Source organism: Phacochoerus africanus, chromosome 5, assembly GCF_016906955.1.
Source record: "Phacochoerus africanus isolate WHEZ1 chromosome 5, ROS_Pafr_v1, whole genome shotgun sequence".
Classification (NCBI taxonomy): domain Eukaryota; kingdom Metazoa; phylum Chordata; class Mammalia; order Artiodactyla; family Suidae; genus Phacochoerus; species Phacochoerus africanus.
This window is the reverse complement of record NC_062548.1, coordinates 70,487,311-70,509,484: the sequence shown is the minus strand read 5'-3', so window position 1 is coordinate 70,509,484 and position 22,174 is coordinate 70,487,311. Positions and strand designations below refer to the sequence as shown.

At 34.5% G+C, this 22,174-nt stretch overlaps 1 protein-coding gene across 3 annotated transcripts in view; it reads right to left on the bottom strand.

Annotated features, from left to right (window-relative positions):
- Positions 1 to 6,851, bottom strand: part of LRRTM4 (leucine rich repeat transmembrane neuronal 4) — a 763,440-nt gene extending 756,589 nt beyond the window's left edge. Inside the window, exons 1-3 of one of the 3 annotated variants that reach the window (XM_047781661.1) lie at positions 6,584 to 6,845; positions 6,166 to 6,245; positions 1,707 to 4,348 (exon numbers count right to left, since the gene is read on the bottom strand). In XM_047781661.1, coding sequence (XP_047637617.1) covers positions 2,796 to 4,348; positions 6,166 to 6,169 — 1,557 coding nt within the window. In that variant the 5' untranslated portion in view covers positions 6,170 to 6,245; positions 6,584 to 6,845 and the 3' untranslated portion in view covers positions 1,707 to 2,795. Of the gene's footprint in view, positions 1 to 1,706; positions 4,349 to 6,165 lie in introns of those variants that run through there. The other 2 variants (XM_047781659.1, XM_047781660.1) reach the window with 2 other exon arrangements.
- Positions 6,852 to 22,174: the final 15,323 nt, after the last annotated feature.

The window sequence follows — 22,174 nt, the reverse complement described above, 5'->3', positions numbered from 1 at the left end:
TTATTTTTAAAGGCACTATCTTAGAAAATTAGCATTTAGTGCTAAGTTTTCTAGTTAAACATTATGGCTTTATTGGATCAAAGTAATGTTTTGAATAAAAACACCTACCTCACAAAAATTTCTTATAAATATATGAACAGTTCTCTGTTTTTCTAAACTACTGATATGTGAGGTCTGTCAAAATAATACCAGATTAAAACTCAACATACCTTTACTGTCCTAAAAAGTCACAAATTTGGGCAAACCATTCATCCCTCTTGGCTTCATTTTGTGAGATTTCTCAACAAGAGAAATTTTACTCTGGAGTGACAAAGAAGTAAGTGAAATTCAGGGTTTTTGCAAAATTTCTAAGAATCCATTTTTCCTCATTTCTTACATCCATCTGTAACTGTAACGCACTGACAAAATGGAGGAGGGGGCTACAGTGTTTGTTTCTGTGTATTTGTGTTTTTAAAAAGTTACTATACATTTAAATGTAGCTTTATTGGACCTCACATGCTCAAAAGTGGAGTTAATGACCTTGGAGGTATAGCCTACCACTTTCTACTTTTTAGGGCATGGAGAGTTTGATCTACTCTAGTAGGGCTACCATTTCAACTCAACAGATTCATTGTTACACATAATTAATTTTTTTTCATACTTAATTATGTAACACGACATCCATCCCCAGCAACGTCACCGGAACATCATGACCATAAACATCACTCTACAGAACACGTACAATATCAAAATCTGTTTTTAAACATTTTTTTTTTTTGGAATGAAATACATTTTTATTTTGTTTCTACCATAGTAATACCTAGAGTCTTTAGAGGATAGTCTCTGGAATTCAAGATCTCTGGAAAAGTTTTAGAACCACTGTTCTCAATCCCTTCTCTTTAAAAATCTTTCCTTCTTCACGGTAATTCTTATAACTAAAAATCACCATTCTGCTACAAAAGTCAAGAGAAAAGAATGAATAGAACTGGATTTTCCTTTTCTTTTTTATTACTACTTTTAAAGAGGACCACAAAATATGGGGAGACTAGAATTAAACAGGATGATGTTGTTTTACTCATATTCATAAATTATATAAATATCAGCCTTGCAATAAAAACATCAAGTCTTGTTAGACTTTATATATATATATGTGTGTGTATATATATATATATATATTTAAATTCTCTTTAATTTTTGAAAACAATTGCTTGTTAGGGATTTATCACCTGGGATTACTTTATTTTTTTCTACCATACACAGAAAGGAGAAAATGTGAAGAACAACTCAATATTCCAAATTACACTGAGTTGGAAATTATTTCATACTCAGTACTTTATTGAGAACATTTTCATTAGCATCTAAAGTTAGGATTTTGGAAATATTTGGGTATATATTATCAAAGAGCAAATTATATTTTTCAACTGTTGTAACTAGTATTAAATAGGGAAAAGTCTTTAACTGCTCATTAAAACTTTCTTTTGAAAAAAGAATTATGTAAAATTGGACACCAACATGACAAAGGGTCAGAACTTAAACTTTCTTTACTAATTTGTTCTAGTAATAAGGCCTTGGCAGTTACAGTCTTGCACTTTTTGATCACCTTTACTAAATAAAGAATAATTTCCATTCAATATCACTTATTGACAAGTTGGAAACCTGTGATTATGTTTCTACTCATAAGCATGTTCAAATGTATGATCTTTAAAATAAAATAATCAGACATTGACTCCAAACTTATTCTCATGGAAATGAAAATTGTATAACATGAAATGCCTTCATCTGAGGTGACTGTTACAGAAAGGGAAAATACTCAGAACCCAAATCTCTCTCTTTTTATTTATAAATATTTGCATCACTTAATTTTGGATTAGTTTAACAAGAATACACATTATGTCTTTGGGGATGACAGCAACACTGACAAACAGTCCCTGTTAGGCCTGTCATTATGTTATTGCTAAATCATCCACAACATCATGACCTGATTTTAGTTACCAGGGACAAAGCCAAAACATGGAATATAATACATACACATAGCCAGCACTAAACCCTTGAAAAGTGATCTATGTCCAATAATTAAACAAAGAGAAAGGAAAGAAGGAAGGAAGAAAAGAAAAGGGAGGGAGGAAGGGAAAGAAGGGGAAAAAAAGGAAGGAAGGGAGGAAGGGAGGGAGATGGGAAGGAAGAAAAGGAGGAAGAAAGACATTTTTATACTTCTTAATACAATTACACAATAGGCCTGACATTCTCTATGCTGGTATAATAACTAAATGGCAAGTAACACAGAAACAGTTATCCCTGTGGGATCCCTGTTGCATGCTTTAATTAAAACTAAAAATGTACAACAAAATCAACCCTTGGGTAAATTGCTCTTTGGTTTAAATCTTCATTACCTCCTGGAATTTTGGTAAAATCACTTTGTTTTTAAATTAAGCTGGCCCCTCCTTCTTTACTCGATTACAAAAGTCAAACAACAACAACCAGACATAAATTTTAGAATGAAAAGAGTTTTGTTTGTGTGTATGTGTGTAAGTCCAACCCCTGTATACAAACTGTTAAAAAGCAGATATTTTAACATAGTGCTTTATTCCAACTTAATCTCATCCTTGAATGAACTTCCTTCAAGTTTCAACCATTAAGGAAAAAAGAAAAGCAGTCAATTTCCTGGTGGTTGTAATTTAATTAAGTAACCTTTCACACTGAGCAAAACCCAAAAGCAAAAGGGTCATTAATCTTTCTAGTGATTAGAGACACCTCTAGAGCTTCAAACATTTACCTCTCCTTCCCCGCAGTAGAAATGCTTTTAGGAGGATCATGGTTCATACCTCACATTCCCTGGAGCCAGAGATGGTATATGTGCAGGGCCCAGATCCATTAACCGATATATCCATGGTCTCAGAGTTTGTAGGCTTGTAGTCCACATAATACTCCTGTAAAGGGGAATTCATTTGTCTTTCAGACTCTCTGGTCTTTTTTCGCCGCCTCTTCATAAGAGAGTGTTGCTGAAGTTGTTTCATGCTGGCTGGGTAGCGTTTCCAAGACACATAGATTACCAAGAGGATCATGGCCACTGAGAGAAAGAGAGCCACACTCCCTGCAATGATTTTGTGAAATGAAACATGCTCATACTCTTGCTCTGTGCCAGGAATCTGAAATCCTGGGGAAGGGCTTGGTATTTCAAGGGTGGGCTGGGTGAGGTCAGATTTGAAGGTTGTAGGTTTAGGGATAATGAGAGGTTTCTGGGGACTTTGGGGCACCAGGTGTGATTTTTCTGTGTTGACCACCTGGACTTCAGAGCAGATATTATATGTTTCCACTGCATCACTAACCTTTTCACCCTGGATGTGCTTAGGTCCTGCACATATCATGGTGCTTTCTTTATTTCCTTTGAAATTCTTAAGCCAATAAAACAGAGGACAAATGCTCCGAGTGCATTCCCACATATTCCCAGACAAAGTGATGGATATTAAGGATATCCATGCATTGACAGTTTCCTGTGAGATATTGGTAAGCTTGTTGGAATCCAAATTCAATTTCTGCAAATTGGGCAGACATTTAAATGTGCCCGGCTCAATTCCTTGGATATCATTCCCTGATAAATCCAAGTTGTGTAAGGAACTCCAAGTCCACGTCAAGCCTTGGCTAATGGAGCGGATCCTGTTCCATTGTAGGTAAATTGAGCGGAGGTTGAAGAGACGTGGAAAATGAGCAAAGTTGATCTTGGAAAACTGATTGTGCTCCAAGTGGAGCTCTTTTAACTTCAAGAGGCCGGCGAAAGCATTTCGGGACAAGCTTCGAAGACGATTGTAACCCAAATCCAGAAAGTCAAGATTTCGACAGTCTTGGAAAACTCTGATTGGCACCGTCTTTAACGAGTTAGATCTCAAGTGCAAAATGATGAGTTTCCGAAGGCCTTTAAATTGCTCAGATTGCAATGTCTGAAGTTTATTGTAAGAGAGGTCCAGACTGCGGAGATTGGGAACTGGGTGAAATGTTTTATTGTGCAGATAGGTAATTTTGTTGGAGCTTAGAATTAATTCTTTCAGTCTACGGATCCCTTGAAATGCATCTTCATCCACAGAGCTAATGTAATTATGGTCAAGATAAAGCCATATAAGCTGGTTAAGGCTGGCAAACTGATTGGATTTGAGTTTCTGAATGCTGTTGAACCTTAATGATAAGCCTTGTGACCCTCCAGAAATGTTCTCAGGGATATCTGCGAAAGCATGAGACTCACAGTACACAATTTTGCCATCACATCTGCAGTTCTTTGGGCAAGCTCTCTGAGCCCCTGTGAGCATAACAAGCAGCAACGTAGGAAGTAGCACTAGCACCACACGCATGCCTCTCAGCTGCGTAATTAAATGGAAACCTAAAATATTAAAAAGACAAATGCACATTGTAAAGCTATTAATATAAATCACCACCAGCTTACTACAATCAGGGCCTTTCTTCTAGCATAATATCGGGATAGTTGATATAAGAACCATGTTTTTGATACTGAAAGCCTTATTTTCTTCAGTGTTGCATATTTGCTATTTAGGTTTCATTTCTTCTTGCTTGCTTTTCACATCGCCACAGTGCCACAGAACTAGGAACAGCCTTCCTGAGTTATAGGAGTTCATATATCTATCGACATTGAAAAACATCAAGCCTATCCTATGACTTAATGCTGACATTTAATAATATTAATGTCTGGCTAGTCACTTTGTTGAACACCAGTACTAAAAGGAAAAGTACTAAGTTTTCTGGTAATGAGAAAATGTGACTTAGTAATCCCTGTACTTGTACATCCTTCCTAGTTGAGCAAAGATGCTGTGATGTGGCAAAGGGGCTTCACAATGCTGTCAAGGTAACCCAAGTTTGCCCTGCCTGAAATTGTATCCTTATTGCATAATGGGATAACAATATATGAGCTCTGAAAAAAATGGCATTGGCACCAGTATAAACAGTCAGTGAAGCATGATATGCAGACTAATAACAGCATGAGGTATTCTCAATGCGTTAAGAAGCATATATACTCTCAACATTCAGGGAGAGCTTCCTACTGAGGCTCTTCTGCGCGCTGATACAAGGGCTCACTGTCCTAACTACTAACATAGAATACTGCAAAGTATGATTATCAAATTCTTAATAAATACTTGCATAAAATACAAAATAATCTTGTGTAGTTTTGTTTTTTTCTGTTATTTCAACACAGTTGCTTTTTTGCAAATTTGGGGGATAAACAAGGAGAGAAACAGCGGACTACTCTCTCTCTCCCCCTCCCCCCATCCCAAGCTGCTCAAATTTCTCACACTTTTTTTCCTCCCCTACCTCCATTTAACTTCAGAAATCCTGCAAAGTTGCAATCTATTGGCACTTATGCTGCATTTCCAAGTCATAGCATATTAAGGGACTTCTTTGCTCTGTCAACAGTAGATTTATTATTTCTTAGCGGTAAGAAAAAAAAAAAACTACTCCGTGCTGCAGTTTCTTTATTAATCTTAACTATTCATATTTTTAACCAAGAGGCACTCAGCCAAATCCCTAATTAAAAAAAAAAAAAATCTCTTTCTTTTACTCAACCAGTTAAGATTTTTTTTTTTATTTGAAACCTGATCTTGCTCTCTGTCCTCATGCCAGCTACAGACTCATTGAAATACATTCCAGCTCTTCCAGACAGGAGCAAGGGGTGGGGGGGAAAGCCAGTCACACTTGAAAAAATAAGACTGGCAAATGACTGCTGGAAATTTGGAAGCTGTGTTCAGGACATATCTTCAAAGATGAAACAAGCCCTTGTGCGACCTCTGATAAAGTAATGACCCCACCCCGACACACACGCAGTAAAGTGTTAACAATATTCCTGACAGCAACCAGAAATACAAGCATGGTCAATATTATCAAGAAATAGAATCAAACATAATATTTATCTCATGCTCAATTCCCAAGCTGTGGATACGCATGCGGAAGAGACAGCCTTATTTTCTCCAGAGTCTAAGTCCGTGTTATGCATTTACAGTTAAAATAAAACGACAAAAAAGAAAATGATCTAAAAATATAATAGCAACTATAGTGAGTCAACTGGCAAACTCAGAGGCTGCTGCTTTTTGCCTGTTTTCCCGTCTTTTATCAGCTAATGCCACGACTGAGAATAGGAAGCCAAGAGGATCAGCTTTGCTAAGAAGGAAACAACAAAAGTTCACTTACCCATCCTTTGTCATCCAAAACGGTTCCCCCCTCTCTCAGCTTTCTTCTTATTCGGTCTCCCGTGCTGAAACCACCACCACCTTCATGACACAGTGCGGCTGTCATTCACACCATTCTGATCTCGCATGTGAGCTACTAGACCCATACAAACTTCCCCGGAGAGGACGGGCAAAAATGCATATATATATACATATGTGAAAAAAAATTAGCATGGGGTGGGATGGGGGTCAGGGAGAAGGAAGCAGTTGGGGGGGTGGGGGAGGGCCTCTAGGCTCTGAACATCATTGTGTAATTCACCAGAGACCCATCAGCAGTAATTGGCAATCTGTGCAAAAGAGCTACAGCCCATCTCGAAGGTAACCAACTTCTCTGTTAAAAGAGAGGAAAAAAAGAAAAGAAAAGAAAATCTTCAGAATACCTGACATTCCTTATTGTGCTGGCTTTTGCCATTCCCAGATAAAGCAATTCATCCTCTGGATTTTCAGTTCTTCTAGCAAGTAGGCCTCCTGTGCTGTATGAGACCCCAGTTTAAAAGCTATGCAGGCTAGGTTTATCCATTTAGCTGGTCAGGTTTAAAGTGTTTTGTAGCTGTGCTGAGAGGCAGCCCTTGTCTAATTCAGAAGGCTTTCCAGAGACTGATGATGCTCAGAGCTTGTTGGTGCTAATGCTTGAGTTTGTGATACACTGAGTGCCCTCCGCTGGAGAAAACAGATTGCACATTAAAGACGGAACAAGTGAGCCTGTCAGTGGTGTGTGCAGCCTCTCTCAGAAAGGGAAATTAAAGGCACAGGATCACTTTTTTTCTCTCCAATACTACATATTATGAAAGATTTATGCCAAGGAGTTACATTCAGTGATATCATATATCAAGTAGTATACTGCTTCTCTAAATATTATGCAATTAGTAGTTTTAAGAGTTACCTTAACCTGATTTTTTTTTTCACTGCATATATCACAGGGAATTTCTTATCATTTTTTAAACAACAAATATTTTCAGTTTTATTTTTGTTGATAAGGGATAGTGTTACTTATTCAAGGAGTTTTAAGCCAACCACAAAGAGAAGTAGTCTTACTCAGGGAAAAAAAATCACTTTTAAAGATAGCTACATTAAAAAAAATAGGTCTAATTTTTAAATTCCCAACATTTAATTATAAAATATATTCTCCAATGTTGCACATGTTATTAAAGAGTCTAGATCATTATTTTCAAAAAGTGTACATTTTTAGCCTTAAAACAGCATCTTTAAATACTATTTTACAAAATGTGCAGGTAATTAAGACAGACTGAATGTTAGATAAGAGTAGACTTCCAGCTTGACATCCTTATTGCAGTCAATTTCTTCAAAACTCATCTACATTTATAATGCGAAATTTTCCTCTGAAAGTCAGCTATCATATTGTCCAAGGCCACAAAAAAAGGTGAGTACATCATTGTACTTCTCAAAAATTTGCTGAATATCCTCAGAATTAGAAGGGATAAAATACTATAAGACCTAAAATATGTATTTAAAAAAAAAAACTACACACTTTCCTTGAACTTGTACTATACGTTGAAAAAAACACTATAACTCAGCACTTCCATTTTGTTTCTCTTCTTGTTTATTCTACAACCTCTGGCAGATAACAATCTTTGGAACAATCCAGAATAATGAACCAATAAAGTACAGAGAAAGACTCCTCTCCTGAATATGATTGCTAACCTAATTTAACAGGTGTGAGAAGTTTAAATGACTTTTACACAAGCATGTAAGATTGCTGTGGATCATTGGAAATAAATACTTTTAGATATATTCCTTGATTTTAGATTGTCTACCGAAATATTAGTAAGTAAAGAGGGGTTGTCATATGGATAACATATATTACTTAATTCAGATTTATGAGTAGGTAATATCAGGTAATTGCCTATTTACGAAAAAATTCTCAAGGAACAAATATATCCTTTTCTCATTAACTGATACCTGAACTTCTATTTTAGAAATGTAAACCTCTGGTTTAAGGCTTAATACTTATTAAAATGCAAATAAACACCAAAGAGATTAATGGAAAGTATATACCTTTCTAAAGAAATGAACATAAATGATATATATATAATTGTTTATAGTAGTGAGGTTTACATAGAAATAAAACCCCCACCTAAAGACACAATAATAGAGGATTAGCACAGGAAAGTTAATATATTCATGAAATAGAACACATGCTGCCATTGAAATTAAAATGGTTTGTATTTGCTGAGAGGGAATGATGACCACAAGGTATAAAGCATGAAGAATAGGGGCAGAGAATCCAGGTTGTAGAGGATAATGATAGGCAGCCTATATCTGTATGTATTTTTATTTGCATGGGCACAAAATAAAGATTTTTCCTGGGAAACTGGATGTCTTGCATTTCGTTTTTTTATGATTTTTAATTTGTATTTTATAATTTTTAATATAATGAATATGTGGTACATGTGATGTGTATATATATATTTGTGTGTGTTTAATTTTTCTTTGAATAATAATTTTGATGGTAGATTGGAAAAAATATCCTGATGTTATCCACACTTATGGTGTAATAACTATGTACAATGCAAGTTTTGTTTGAAGTACTAAGTATTCAAAGGAGATACTAGACCATGTGCAGAGTTTACAGAGGATGCTATCAATAATCTGCTATACTTCTTGGGAAGACACAGTGAGGACATTAAAAAGCTTAGCAAGAGTTGAGAGTGGAAGATTTCTTTGAAAAGAGCTGTCTCTGTATTACCACATGTGCATGTGCTCACACACACGCGTGCACACACATACATGTGTGTGTGTGTGCTCATACACATCCCTTTACCCAAAAGAAGGTGTGGGGGAACGACAGCTCCTTAGCTTATTTACCGAGTGAGGTGCTTCTAGAAGCTGCTTGAGGAGCTCGATACGTGATTCCAGCAGTGAGCCCAGCACTATAGAATGGTAACTGATTGCTCTCTGAGAAATCCAGAAGATAAGAAATGAGTTTGCCTGAGCAAAGTAGAGTTAAATTGCTGTTGGAATTGGCTTTCACTTTCAGAGTTTGTCTGGATAAAAATTATATAAGTGTTTTCTATGGAAAAGAGTTGGGTTACATGAGAGAAAGAGAGAGAGAGAAAGAGAGAGAGAGGGACTCCATTTCAAGCCCTTTTAAATACTGGCGATACTCCTAACAGAAAGAATTTGTGTTAAGTGCATTGTCCAAACAGCATATAAATAAACAAAAACCAAGTATAAACCAGTTAAGTTTGGAAAGGTACCAGATGCATGAAAAAAAAAAAAAAGTGCCATCCTTGTCATGGGAAGTTTTGTCCATTATTCCTAATGGGGCTATTAAGGATCTATCATTACATCCATGAGAAAGATAAATATTTTTTTACCTCTGCTAGGCGTAGTGATCAAAAAATCATTTAAGTAAGTGTGGGGGGAGGTGAGCAAGAATGAGAGAAGCTGGTTCACTTCCTCTGTTTTCCCACAATTGGTTCTCCAAGAGGAGGGGAGAATGCTTGAGCTTTATATGAAATATAAGATATTAATTGATATGATGGACTTAATACTTTCATTTACTGAATTCAGACTTTATGAACTAAAGATATAATAGGAATTTTTGTTACCTCAAAGAGAATTCAGCTACCTCACTTTGATAATTTGAAACTGACCATGGTAGGAGTATTTACACCAAGAAAAATCAGCAAAGGCTAAAATATAAGGCATGATCTATTGTTTTGTTGAGTGTCTAGACTTAAGAAAGTTATGGAGAAAATATTAATAATACAGGAGTTCCCATTGTGGCTCAGCGATTACCAACCTGATTAATATCCATTAGGATGCGAATCAATCCATGGCCTTCCTTAGTGGGTTAAGGATCTGGCGTTGCTCTGAGCTGTGGTGTAGGCTGGCAGCTGCAGCTCCTATTCAACCCCTAGCCTGGGAACTTATGTATGCCACAGATGCAGCCCTTAAATAAAAAAGAAAGAGAACATTAATAATACTATTAATAATACAGATTATACTTAAAAGTGCTATATATCTGTAGCCCTTCAATTATAAAAAGCACAAAATTGAGACAAATCCTTGCACTGTTTGAAAAACTATTAGCTGACTGAACAAAGAAATTATTCATGTCATTGACAAGTGAAATTCCATGGTAAGATTATGTGGTTTCAATTTTGTTTTACTCATTAATATAAATAAAAATATCAGACTGGATTCATGTTGGGCACAACCCCCTCACCAGGTGCACACATACACAGAAAACCATACTACATGTGCATATGCTTAGGAATAATTTACTCATCAAGACACATTATTCCTTTGGCCACACCTGTAGCATATGGAAGTTCCTGGGCTAGGGATGCAATCCAAGCTGCAGCTGTGACCTATGACACAGTTATATCAATGCCAGGTCCTTAACCCACTGGGCCACAGTGGGAACTCCTCAAGACACATTTTAATTATGTACGTAATTCAATTTCAACCTGAAGAGGAACCTTAAATCACCTTTTTCAACATGAATGACGTTTTCTTCCTTTCAGTTTGCTCATTGTAATTTAAAAGTACCTCATTTCTGATAGCAGTTATACTTATTTACTTGTTAAAAATTTAAAGAAAAAAAACACTTTATTACATATGCAGCTGAATTTAGGAACATTAACATCCATTCAAAATCTTTAATCTCAGAGTTCCTGCTGTGGCATAGTGGTTTAAGAATCTGGTGTTGCTGTGCCTGTGGCATATGTTCCTAGCCCTGAAACTTCCATATGCCACAGGGGGAGCTGAAAAAGGAAAACAAACAAAACGCAAAAACCAAAATCACCTTTAATCTCAATGTGTAAATTAAGATAATGTTCACATCATGAATAAAGTTACACCAAAATTTGTATTAAAACATACATACATAAAATGGACTAAATCTATGTCTCATTTTATTAACCAGTGAACTAATGTATCAAAAGAAAGACATTAATTGATAATCTATGGTAGGTATTAATGAGTAGATAGATAACGGTAATGTAAAAAGTGATAAAATGGGAGTTGAGGTGCATGGAATTTGAACATTAAACCAATAAAAACTAAAATGAATGAATAATTTATAGATTATGATGAATGTTAGTAAATGAAAAATATGTTATGAAACAGAATAATGGGTGATCATTTGCCTTGAAGAATTGGAAAAAGAATCTTTAAAAATGATTTTTTAATGGGCTTTCAAGTAAAATACTCTCATACATTAACAAAGTTTGTAAGATTGAATGAGAAGAGGAAACTAGGTGAAAATTTAGGAAAATGTAGAAGAATATAGTGGAGAAAATAATAAGAAAATAGTTTGCAGACATGTAAATGCTTGGCTTGTTTGAATAAATAATGGGAAAAAATAAGCAAACAATAGAAACAGACTCACATATGATTCAATAGTAGAGCTATCAGTTAGAACCTTAAAAAATATTTGTAGTTACTACCTTAAAAAATAGATCACAAGATGGGGGATTTCAGAAGGTAAATATAATTTCTAAGCAAAAATCAAATCAAATTTGTAAAACTAAAAGCAGAATAATTGAAAATAATTGAAGTTAATAACTCCTTGCATAGATTTAAATAGAAATCGGGCAGAGCAGAATGGAAGATTATATAGGGAACTAGATAAAACAGTTTTCTAATAAACAGGAAATATATTTGGGGGCTTTCAAATATATATACACATATATATTTTTTCATCATCACTTGAAGAAAAGAATACATTTTACTGAATTAAAAATGCCTTTCATAAAGCAGTATTTCTGATTTTTTAATTGTATTTAATTTTGGTCTATAATATATTGATACCATATTTAATTGACTTCTTAGTGTATACAGTTTAGACAACATTGATATGAACATTAAATATAGAAACCAAAGTTAAGCTTAGTAGCCTTTTCAAAATTTCACAAATAGTTAACATTAGAGCTTTGAACAGAACTCAATGCTTTGGCATCTTATAGTTTTCAGAGAAAAAGTCTTTTGCCTCTTTAAAATACCTATTCCTAGGTATTTTATTCTTTTTGATATGATGGTAAATGAGATTGTTTCCCTAACTTCTCTTTCTGATCTATCATTGTTAGTGTATAGGAATGCTATAGATTTCTATGTATTAATTTTGTATCCTTAACTTAACCCAGTTCATTGATGAGCTCTAGCAGTTTTCTGGTAGCTCCTTTAGTATTTTCTATGTATAGTATTATGTCGCCTACAAACAGTGATAATTTACTTCTTCCTTTCCAATTTGGATTCCTTTTATTTCTTTTACTTCTCTGATTTCTATGAGAGAAGGACTTCCAAAACTATGTTGCATAAAAGTGTCAAGATGACGTCCTTATCTACCATATGATCCAGCAGTCCCACTCCTGGGCATCTATATGGAGAAGACCATAATTCAAAAAGATACATGCACCCAAATATACATTGCTGCACTGTTTACAATAGCCAAGACATGGAAGCAACCTAAATGTCCTTGGACAGAGGAATTGATACAGAAGATGTACATATATATAATGGACTATTACTTAGCCATAAAAAGGAATGAAATAATGCCATTTGCCACAACATGGATGGTCCTAGAGATTATCATACTAAGTGAAGTTAGTCAAACAGTGAGAAATAAACATCATATGATATCACTTATATGTGGAATCTAAGAAAAGGACACAAATGAACTTATTTGCAGAACATAAACAGAGTCAAAATCTTTGAAAAACTTATGGATACCAAAGGGGACAATGAACTGCAGGCTTAGGATTGTCATATGTACACTGATGATATGGAATGACTGGCCAACAGGGACCTATTGTATAGAACAGGAAACACTTCCCAATATTCTGTGATAATCTTTGTGGGAAAAGAATCTGAAAGAGAATGGATGTGTGCATATGTATAACTGAATCATTTTGTTGTACAGCAGAAATTATCACAAATTGTAAATCAACTATACTTCAACAAAACTAAAAAATGGAAAAGAGAACTCAATGAATGTGCAATTACATTACGTTTTTTATGTAACATAAGCATTTTGTCTGTAATAGGAGTAGTGGAAATATCTATTGGACATTCCACTGGCAAGAGGTAAATTCAGCTCAATCATTTATTATTGTTTGTCCTCAAAGTCTGTTGGGTTTAGAAAATTTGAGGCGATATAAGAAATCACACAAAAAAATGACTGACATTCTTATACTGAAATGCACAACTTTGTTTCAGTGAAAATTTTAGAAAGAAAAAATGAAAATGATATAGCAAAACTTCATTTCTATAGGCTATTTAAAACTGCTTGCACTATAGATACAGTAACAAGACATTAGCAATTCAGAAAATCAGATAGGAAAAAAAAGTAAAATCTATATGTCCACTAGGAAAATAAATAAAAATTAAACCACATACTGACTATATAATCCGATATTATTTTAAAATTATATTTGAATATGTTTTTATATTTGTTGTTAAACTTATATCCATAGCAGAAATATAAATTAGAATAGTTATTTTTTTCTTGTACTTAACAGTAAGTATCAAGATCCATAGAAATAAACATTCCTAGCATTTAACCTGGTGTTTCCATTTTATGATGTCTTAAAAAAATAGAATATAATATTCAAACATATGCATCACAGTATTATCATAAAGAAAAGGAGAAAATAAGTCACAAAAACTAGAATATTTTACTGAATATGACTCATTAATCAATAAAAATATTAGTACTCGATCAACATGAAAGTATTTTTTATAATAAAAGTAAAGAGGTATTTATTTTACTGAGTACAACCATGAAAAAAAATCTTCACTAATACCAAAAAAAAAGAGTGAAGGTAAAATAGAAAAAAGTTGGATTGATGAATTCATAACTTTTTGATATTTCTGTACAGCTATAATTCTCTTTTTGTAACACATGAATCAGAAAGATAGAAGATGGTACCAGAAGAGTGTTGATTTCATCCTAAATTATGACAAATTAATTTTAGCTATCGATCAAGTTTATGACTTTATTATTGAAAGATCTGGGATAGTTTGTAAATGATTATAACAGTAAGTATCTTTCCTAATTACATAAACACATCCAATCAGATATCCATCACAGAACGCTGACTGCTTAGCCTAAGTATTTTACACCCTAATAACCTTTTGTATCTGAACCATACTGATAAATCTCTTTACCTTTCCTATCTCATAGTTATCTTCTGTAAGGAAGGGGATGGTGACAAATGTGGAAATAGGAGATATTCTGAAAGTTAAGTAAATGATAGAAAACATGTAGAGACCTATAAACTGCTTAGTTCCCCTATAATATTTCCAGTTGAATTCATGCCCATATAGCTGGTAAAATTATATTTATTAAGTACTAGTGTCTATTATTTTCTTCATGTTATCCTGACATATCAAGCAATTATATTTTGGTAATCATTATCATATTGCTGTTGTTGATTTGGTTTTGGCCTCCTGCAGAATGTGGTTTACCATCTCTTTCATTCATAAAGTTTTATAATTATACATGACAGTTATATTCATTGTCATCATATGATAGTGTGCTCATATTTGTTATGGTCCTCTGTGAAGTCTATGCAGAAATTTGTGAAGGAATAGCCCATCCAGATATTTTATACCAGCTACTTTACATGAAGCTTTATTTTTATTTTTATTTTGCTTTTTAAGGCAACAACCATGGCATATGTAAGTTCTGAGGCTAGGTGTTGAATCAGATCTAAAGTTGCTTGCCTACGCCACAGCTCATAGCAACGCCAGATCCCTGACCCACTGAGTGAGGCCAGGGATCAAACCTGCATCCTCATAGATATTAGTCAGATTCATTTCCACTGCTCCACAATGGGAACTCCTTTTTTTATGAAGCTTTAAATGATACCACCAATCAATATTCTTTTCATTTTGGTCACAGTGGTCCATTTTTTTGAGAGAAAGTAAAACAGTGTATTAGTAAGGGTATTATTAGTAGGAATGATTATTGAAGTAAAAAGGATTTTCATTCCAGTGCAGCGCTATTAGCTATTTCTATAGTTAACAGGTAATACTGAGTGTGCACTGTATCAGTGAGCAAAAAATGATCTCTGTCTCTGCGTATCTGGATTAAAAAAAAAGTAAGTTAATCAGTCCTACTCTAGTTCCTTGTCTGTAAAATGGAAATAATAGGATAATAGTGTATTTTGCTAAGGATGTTTTGAGTGTTCAGTGACTATATCTCCATATCAATATCCATATATTGATAAATATAGCCATATATTTGTATTAATTAATGCATGTTCAGTGTTTTCCTTGATAGTTTTAGTAATATTCAACTGAGGCTGCATGTATATATTTTTGCATTTTTCATTACCAACTGTTTTCTTGAAAGAGAAAATAGGCTTTATACTTTTTTTAATTAACTGATATTGCTTGTACATCAATAGGACTGCTGAAGTTTTCACTCAGACGTATCTTACTCCACCAGCACTAACACCTAAGGGGTCTGTGTTATGGTCCGGATTCAACTACAAACCAGCAAAACAAGCTTAGTAGTGTTATAATTTTGCTAAATATTTTTCGCATCATCTCTAAAAGAAGGCATTGAGTGCTTTAAGTGCTTTATATCTGATTAAATGCATACTAACCTAACTTAATTAAAGCAAATAAGTATTAGGAAAATACAAGGGAATATTTGGTCATCTTGCTTCCTTGTAAACCCTCACAACATTCAATCTATTATGGACTATTCTATCAGCTACTAAAAGTTCCTCCATCTATATCATATGTTATATAAAATAAAATAGAAACTGAGGAGTTCCCGGGGTGGCGCAGTGGTTAACGAATCCGACTAGGAACGACAAGGTTGTGGGTTCGGTCCCTGGCCTTGCTCAGTGGGTTAAGGATCCTGCGTTACAGTGAGCTGTGGTGTGGGTCGCAGACGCAGCTCGGATCCCGCGTTGCTGTGGCTCTGGCGTAGGCCGGCGGCTACAGCTCCGATTCGACCCCTAGCCTGGGAATCTCCATATGCCGTGGGAGTGGTCCAAGAAATGGAAAAAAAAACAAAAAAAAAAAAACAAAAAAAAGAAATTGAGAATAACGTTTTAGTGGATTAGATAAGAAGACAATAAACTGCCACCCACTCAGATTTGTCTTTTATAAATCAATTGATGGCTTCACAAGTTAGCCCTTTATTTCTAAATAAAGAAACCCTTGCAGCTGAAAAAAAAGTCTTAAATATTCAAAATGTAAACTCTCCCTACATGTAGCTGTATAGAGCCCAATAGGGGAAAAATGTAAAAGTTGAGTTTATACGTAACAATTTACAGAAACTTCAGAATTAGCATTGCATTTATTCAGGGAAGTGAGATAAATGTTTATGCTACAAGGTCCCCAAATGACCCTGGATCACTTTCATATAAAACAGACAGCATGAATAGTGACAATAGCAATAGAAGAACATGCTTCATCAGCTTAGAGTGGATTTCATGCCATTCTGCAAAAGCATAGTTAAGATAAACACGAACTTGGATGTTTATCATTGAAGTTCCTACACCTTCTGTGATTAATGATTAATGCATAATTAGAATGTAAATGAAAATGATCTAAATATTTTTATGAAACACATGCTCCATCATAAAATACTCTATACCAGAAACACTGGTTTCACATATATATATGACACAAATACTCCATTCAGTCGTTTTATGTATAGTTTTACTTGCAAATTATGGCCCATGAATATACAGTTGTATTTAAAACTATTCTTCCAGTAGAAAAATCTCACATCTTGTTTACAATTGGCAGTCATGAAAGAAACCGAAATATCTCTAGAAATTGATAGAAGAAATTGAAAGGGTCTGCCAGAGTTTGGCAGAATTCTAGGGTTCTAGTGTTATCCAGTGTTATGACTCTGATTTTGGCATAGTTACTAAAACATTCAGGACCTTGGTTTTTACATCTGTGTATAGTCTCATAAAATAGAGTCTATTTAATAAAGATAATGGAAAAATGAATAGATATTAATAGGTTAAAACACTTGGACCTGGAAACTTCTACAGATTAAATGATCATGAATTGAAATTAAATTTAGAAGAGAGGCTGTATTTCAAGGGATGGCGTTTCCCAATTAGAGTGGAAATAAAAAAGACTGTCAACTCTCAGGAGGCAAGTACCTCACTTCAGCATGAGACAAGACACATGAGATGTTAGAGACATAAGAGCTTGCTTCAGAGGACAAATGGACCAGGAAGATGCAGTACACTCTATACCTCAACACAGAAGCTGAAACCCCAAAGATGCTGTGTTCCGCCTATTCAGATGTTCAGCTGACGAGCAGCTGGCAGAGGAAGGGTACAGGTCAGGGTTTTCATCCTCCTGTGACAGACTCTATGCTCATACACCAAAATTGAGGGCAATCATCATAATGAAAACAACGAACATCTATTTAATCTTTGGATTTGGACACACACGCTGAGCCTCTAGGCTGACCCATTGCAAACTCTTCTAGGTCAGTTGCTCCTGAGAATGTCAGGAACACAAGCAGGACCTGTGAATCCCACCAGTCCTGGAAGTAGACTGAGTCCTAACCAGGTTTGGCTTTTACTTTACCCTAAAGTTATATGGGCAATGACTAATCTGCAGAGCTAAATTAGGCAAAAACACACTGAGTCAAGAAAAGTGTAGGAGGTGTAACCTCTGGACATCTCCCCTATGACAAGGAGTTTGTGTGGGCTGAGATCTCCTGCAAGGGATGATGGAGAATACTAACTCCTTCCAAGGACTGGCTGCATTTCTAGGTCCTGCAGAGGATGATACCATTCACATAAAAACTGAACTGAGTGATGAAGGTCATACTGATGAATGAATGGTTGTCTGAGAACTGCTGGAATTGTCATCATGCGTTTTGTTCTTAACCAACCAATTGACCTAAAGGAGAAATTAGAAATTTCTCTTTTTATTCTCAAGTTCTATGATTCTCTCTCCAACCACATATTTTACAAATGCAATTTACTGGCTACAAGATGGACTAGGGAAGGTAAGAATATGTGATTCCACCATGAGTCACTTACTGTGACTTGCTTAGCCTGGTGTTATTAGAAATGAGAGTACAAATAAATATGATATATATCCAACTTCAAGGTTGCTTTCTGATTCTAAAGGAAATAATGAACATATTTTATAAGATTAAAATAATATATAATAATGCTAAAAACTTACAATAGTTAAAATAATTAAAGAAATGGCTCTGATGCTTTAGCAGCCTGTGTAAGCAAACTGTAACTTAAGCCAGAATCGATGCAGTCAAATTCGGAAATATGAAACTTAAAATCAACCAATGGAAACAACCTAAATGCCCATCGACAGATTAATGCATTAGGAAGATGTGATACATATATACAATGGAATACTACTCAGCCATAAAAAGGACAAAATAATGCCATTTGCAGCAACATGGATGGAACTGGAGAGACTCATACAGTGTGAAGTAAGTCAGAAAGAGAAAGACAGACACCATATTATATCACTTATGTGGAGTCTAAAATACGGCACAAATGATCTATCTACAAAACAGAAAAGATCATGGACATGTAGGACAGACTTGTGATTGATGAAGAGAGGGGGAGGGAGTGGGATGGATTGGGAGCCTGGGGTTAGTAGATGAAAACTCTTGCATTTGGAATGGATAGGTAATGAGATCCTGCTATATAGCACAGATAACTATATATCTAATCACTTGTCATGGAACATGATGGAGGATAATTGAGAAAAAGAATGTATATATATATTTGGATCACTTTGCTATACAACAGAAATTGACCAAACATTATAAATCGATCATAATACAAATTTTAATAAATAAAATAAAAATAAATAAAAACAACCAATGACAAACATCCAAGCAGCTTTCCCAAATAAAGCAATCTTAAGTTGTACTCAATCAAATAATTTCTTTGTTTTGGTTCCATGTCTTCCCATAAAAATCCCTCCCCTAGTTCCTAATTCTGGTGCACTCTAACCAGCCTTGGTTTGGTGTTGCCAGATTTGAATTGTCATGTGCTCAAATAAACTCATGAAAATTTTAGTGTACCTCAGTTTGTTTTTTAACACAGTGCATGACAAAGAAGTACGATAGAAGTATGTACTGAAAGTATAGAATACGAATGTGGTGAATTACTCCTGTGGCCCATGCAGCTTTTGACAGAGAACAGATTTGTAAGGCTCGAAGCCATTTGTCTGCTAACAGAAGTGTCAGCACAATTCTTGTAATTCAGGTCTTCTTAGACTGTATAACAATTCAATCCTTACTTATACTATCCTTTTAGGTCAAATTTCTATGAGTTAATCATGGCACTGAGAATATATATGAGCTTTAATTTGTTAAATTCTTATCCAGTATTAACTTTTAATTTGAATTATGAGGTTTTTGCATCATACTGCTTTTCATATCAATATAGACATAATTATGTGACTAGATATTGCAAGATGTATAAAGGGATATGTCTTATAACTACAAAAATATAGATATTATTTAAATAACTCAGATCATGCATTGACTGCAATTTGCAAAACCCCACAATTATGAGAAGATTGCTGAGTTAAGCAATATTCCGTATATTAATCTTATAGCTGCTTTTAGTGGACATAACCAATATGTAAAACCCATACATATATTTCAGAGTAAAGGAGATCTTGATTAATAAAGAAATGTTATGTTCAATATATCCATTACATCACAAAATTGCATAATCAGTATTCAGTTTTTACTTTTTAATACCTACACACACAGGCATTATTTCGACTTGCATGATTTAGCAAACTGTTCCTTGGAGAAAATGTTGGAGCTAATGAAGCTTATTTTATTATTGATTTGTGACTTGTGGTTGATTGACTTGTTAATAAGTGACTTGACTAAATGCAACACTTAAAAAGATTCTTGAAATAGCTTCACCAGTGATGCCAAAGATTTTGGAGCTGCTCTCAGAGGAAATTCTGGGTTCACTGTTTAAGGGTATGTTTTTTGCATGGAGAATAATATTGTTATACAAGGTCTGTCCATGTCAATACTTTTTGCATTTTGGATTGAATGATTCTTTTGGGGGGGGGGCTGTTGTTTACATTGTAGAATAGGTAGCAGCACCCCTGGTCTCTACCCATTAGGTTTCAATACAATGTCCCACCCTCATTATAGTCTAAAATGTCATCATCCTAACTTACACTATCCTTTTAGGTTGAACTGTCTGTGAGTTGATCATGGGTCAGCAGGTTCAGGATCTGGTATTGTCATTGCTATGGCACAGGTTCAATCCCTGACCTGGGAACTTCTGTGTGCCACAAACAAGACCAAAAAAAAAAGAATATCATAGATTTCAAAACCAATCTTTTGGTTACCATAGGTGAAACCATTGAGGGGAGGGAAGAATTTTGAGGCTGGAAACATATGCATACTACTGTATGAAGTAGGTAATTAAAGAGAACTACTGTATAACATAGGAAAATCTACTCAATAGTTGTAATAACCTATATGGGAAAAAAGATTGTATATATTTATAGGTATGACTGCTTCGCTTTGCTGTATACCTGAAACTAATACAATATTGCAAGTCAACTATTCTCCTATAAATTAAATCAGATAAAAAAATAAAAAGATGTCATCAGATATTACCAAATGTCCCCTGGAACCAAAATATACTATCCCTCCCATTGAGAACTACTTCCCATTGAGATCACAAATCAAGGGCAGAATCTAAGCAGAGGAGTTTTTCTAGAAAGGTCTTGAGGCACAAAAAACACTATTTAGTATAAATTAAACTGAAGAATTAGGTCAATATGTTTCATTTTGTTAAAATTGTTGAAGACAAATTGATTACTAATGTGTATATTTTTAAAAATCAATCAGCTTTGAGACCAAAAGAATTTACTCTAGCCATAGAATTTAAAATCATCTGCATTTTTAAATTAAGAAAATGTAATCTTTGAAGTCACTCTATCTTTTCTTCTTTTTCTTTTTTTCTTTTTCTCTTTTTAGGGCTTCACCCACAGCATATAGAAGTTCTCAGGCTAGGGGTCAAATCAGAGCTGCAGCTGCAGGCCTACACTACAGCCACAGCAATGCCTGATCTAAGACATGTCTGTGACTTGAGCTGCAGCTTATTGCAACACCAGATCCTTAACCCACTGAGCAAGGCCAGGGATTGAACTGGCATCCTCATGGAGGTTATATCAGGTTCTTACCCTGTTGAGCCACAATGGGAACTTTGGCACTGCTATCTTTGATATTTTCTTTTGATAAACATTAAAACATTAGACATTCTAGAATTTTCAAAAAGGAGGATTGGAATAATTTTGTTCTTGACAATGATTGATATTTTCAGATTGAGGTATTTCTCACATCATCTTACCAATGATGGCGTTCTCCACTTATTCATTATTTTAAACTAAAGACTAATTGAGGAAAAAATATATCTTAGATAAGAGAGACATTATTTGGCTACCTCAAACACACACGATATTATTTAAAGGGTGGACACTAAATTAGTTGTTAGAATAGTTTAAGTACATTTTTTTTGAAACTCAGAAAACACAATTATGATAAATCATAAATATAGTTTTATTAATATATTTTTAACATTATCATCCTCAAGTAAAAGTTGTATTAAGAAGATTCTAATTTACTAGCACCAGCTCCAATTCTTTCCTAAGACAGTAAAAATTATCACTTATATTAAAAGATCAGCCTAGAGTTAGTTAATTGTGGCTAGAGTGCCATAAAAATAATTCAAACTTGGCAATTCTTAATAAATTTAGACTCTATAATTTGTGTCAGACTCAGAACAATTCAACAGACTAGAAAGTCACTGTCCTTATTCTTAATGCTATTAAGAAAGAAACTTATGAGATACGCAATATTCAATTACTACATTAACATGTGTTCATTTATACTTTGGAGTAGAAAATTAAACTTCTGGCATTCCTGCAAGCCAAGATGTGTCAATTCTTAAATCAAGACAAGATTTACTAAACATGTCTGTAATGTA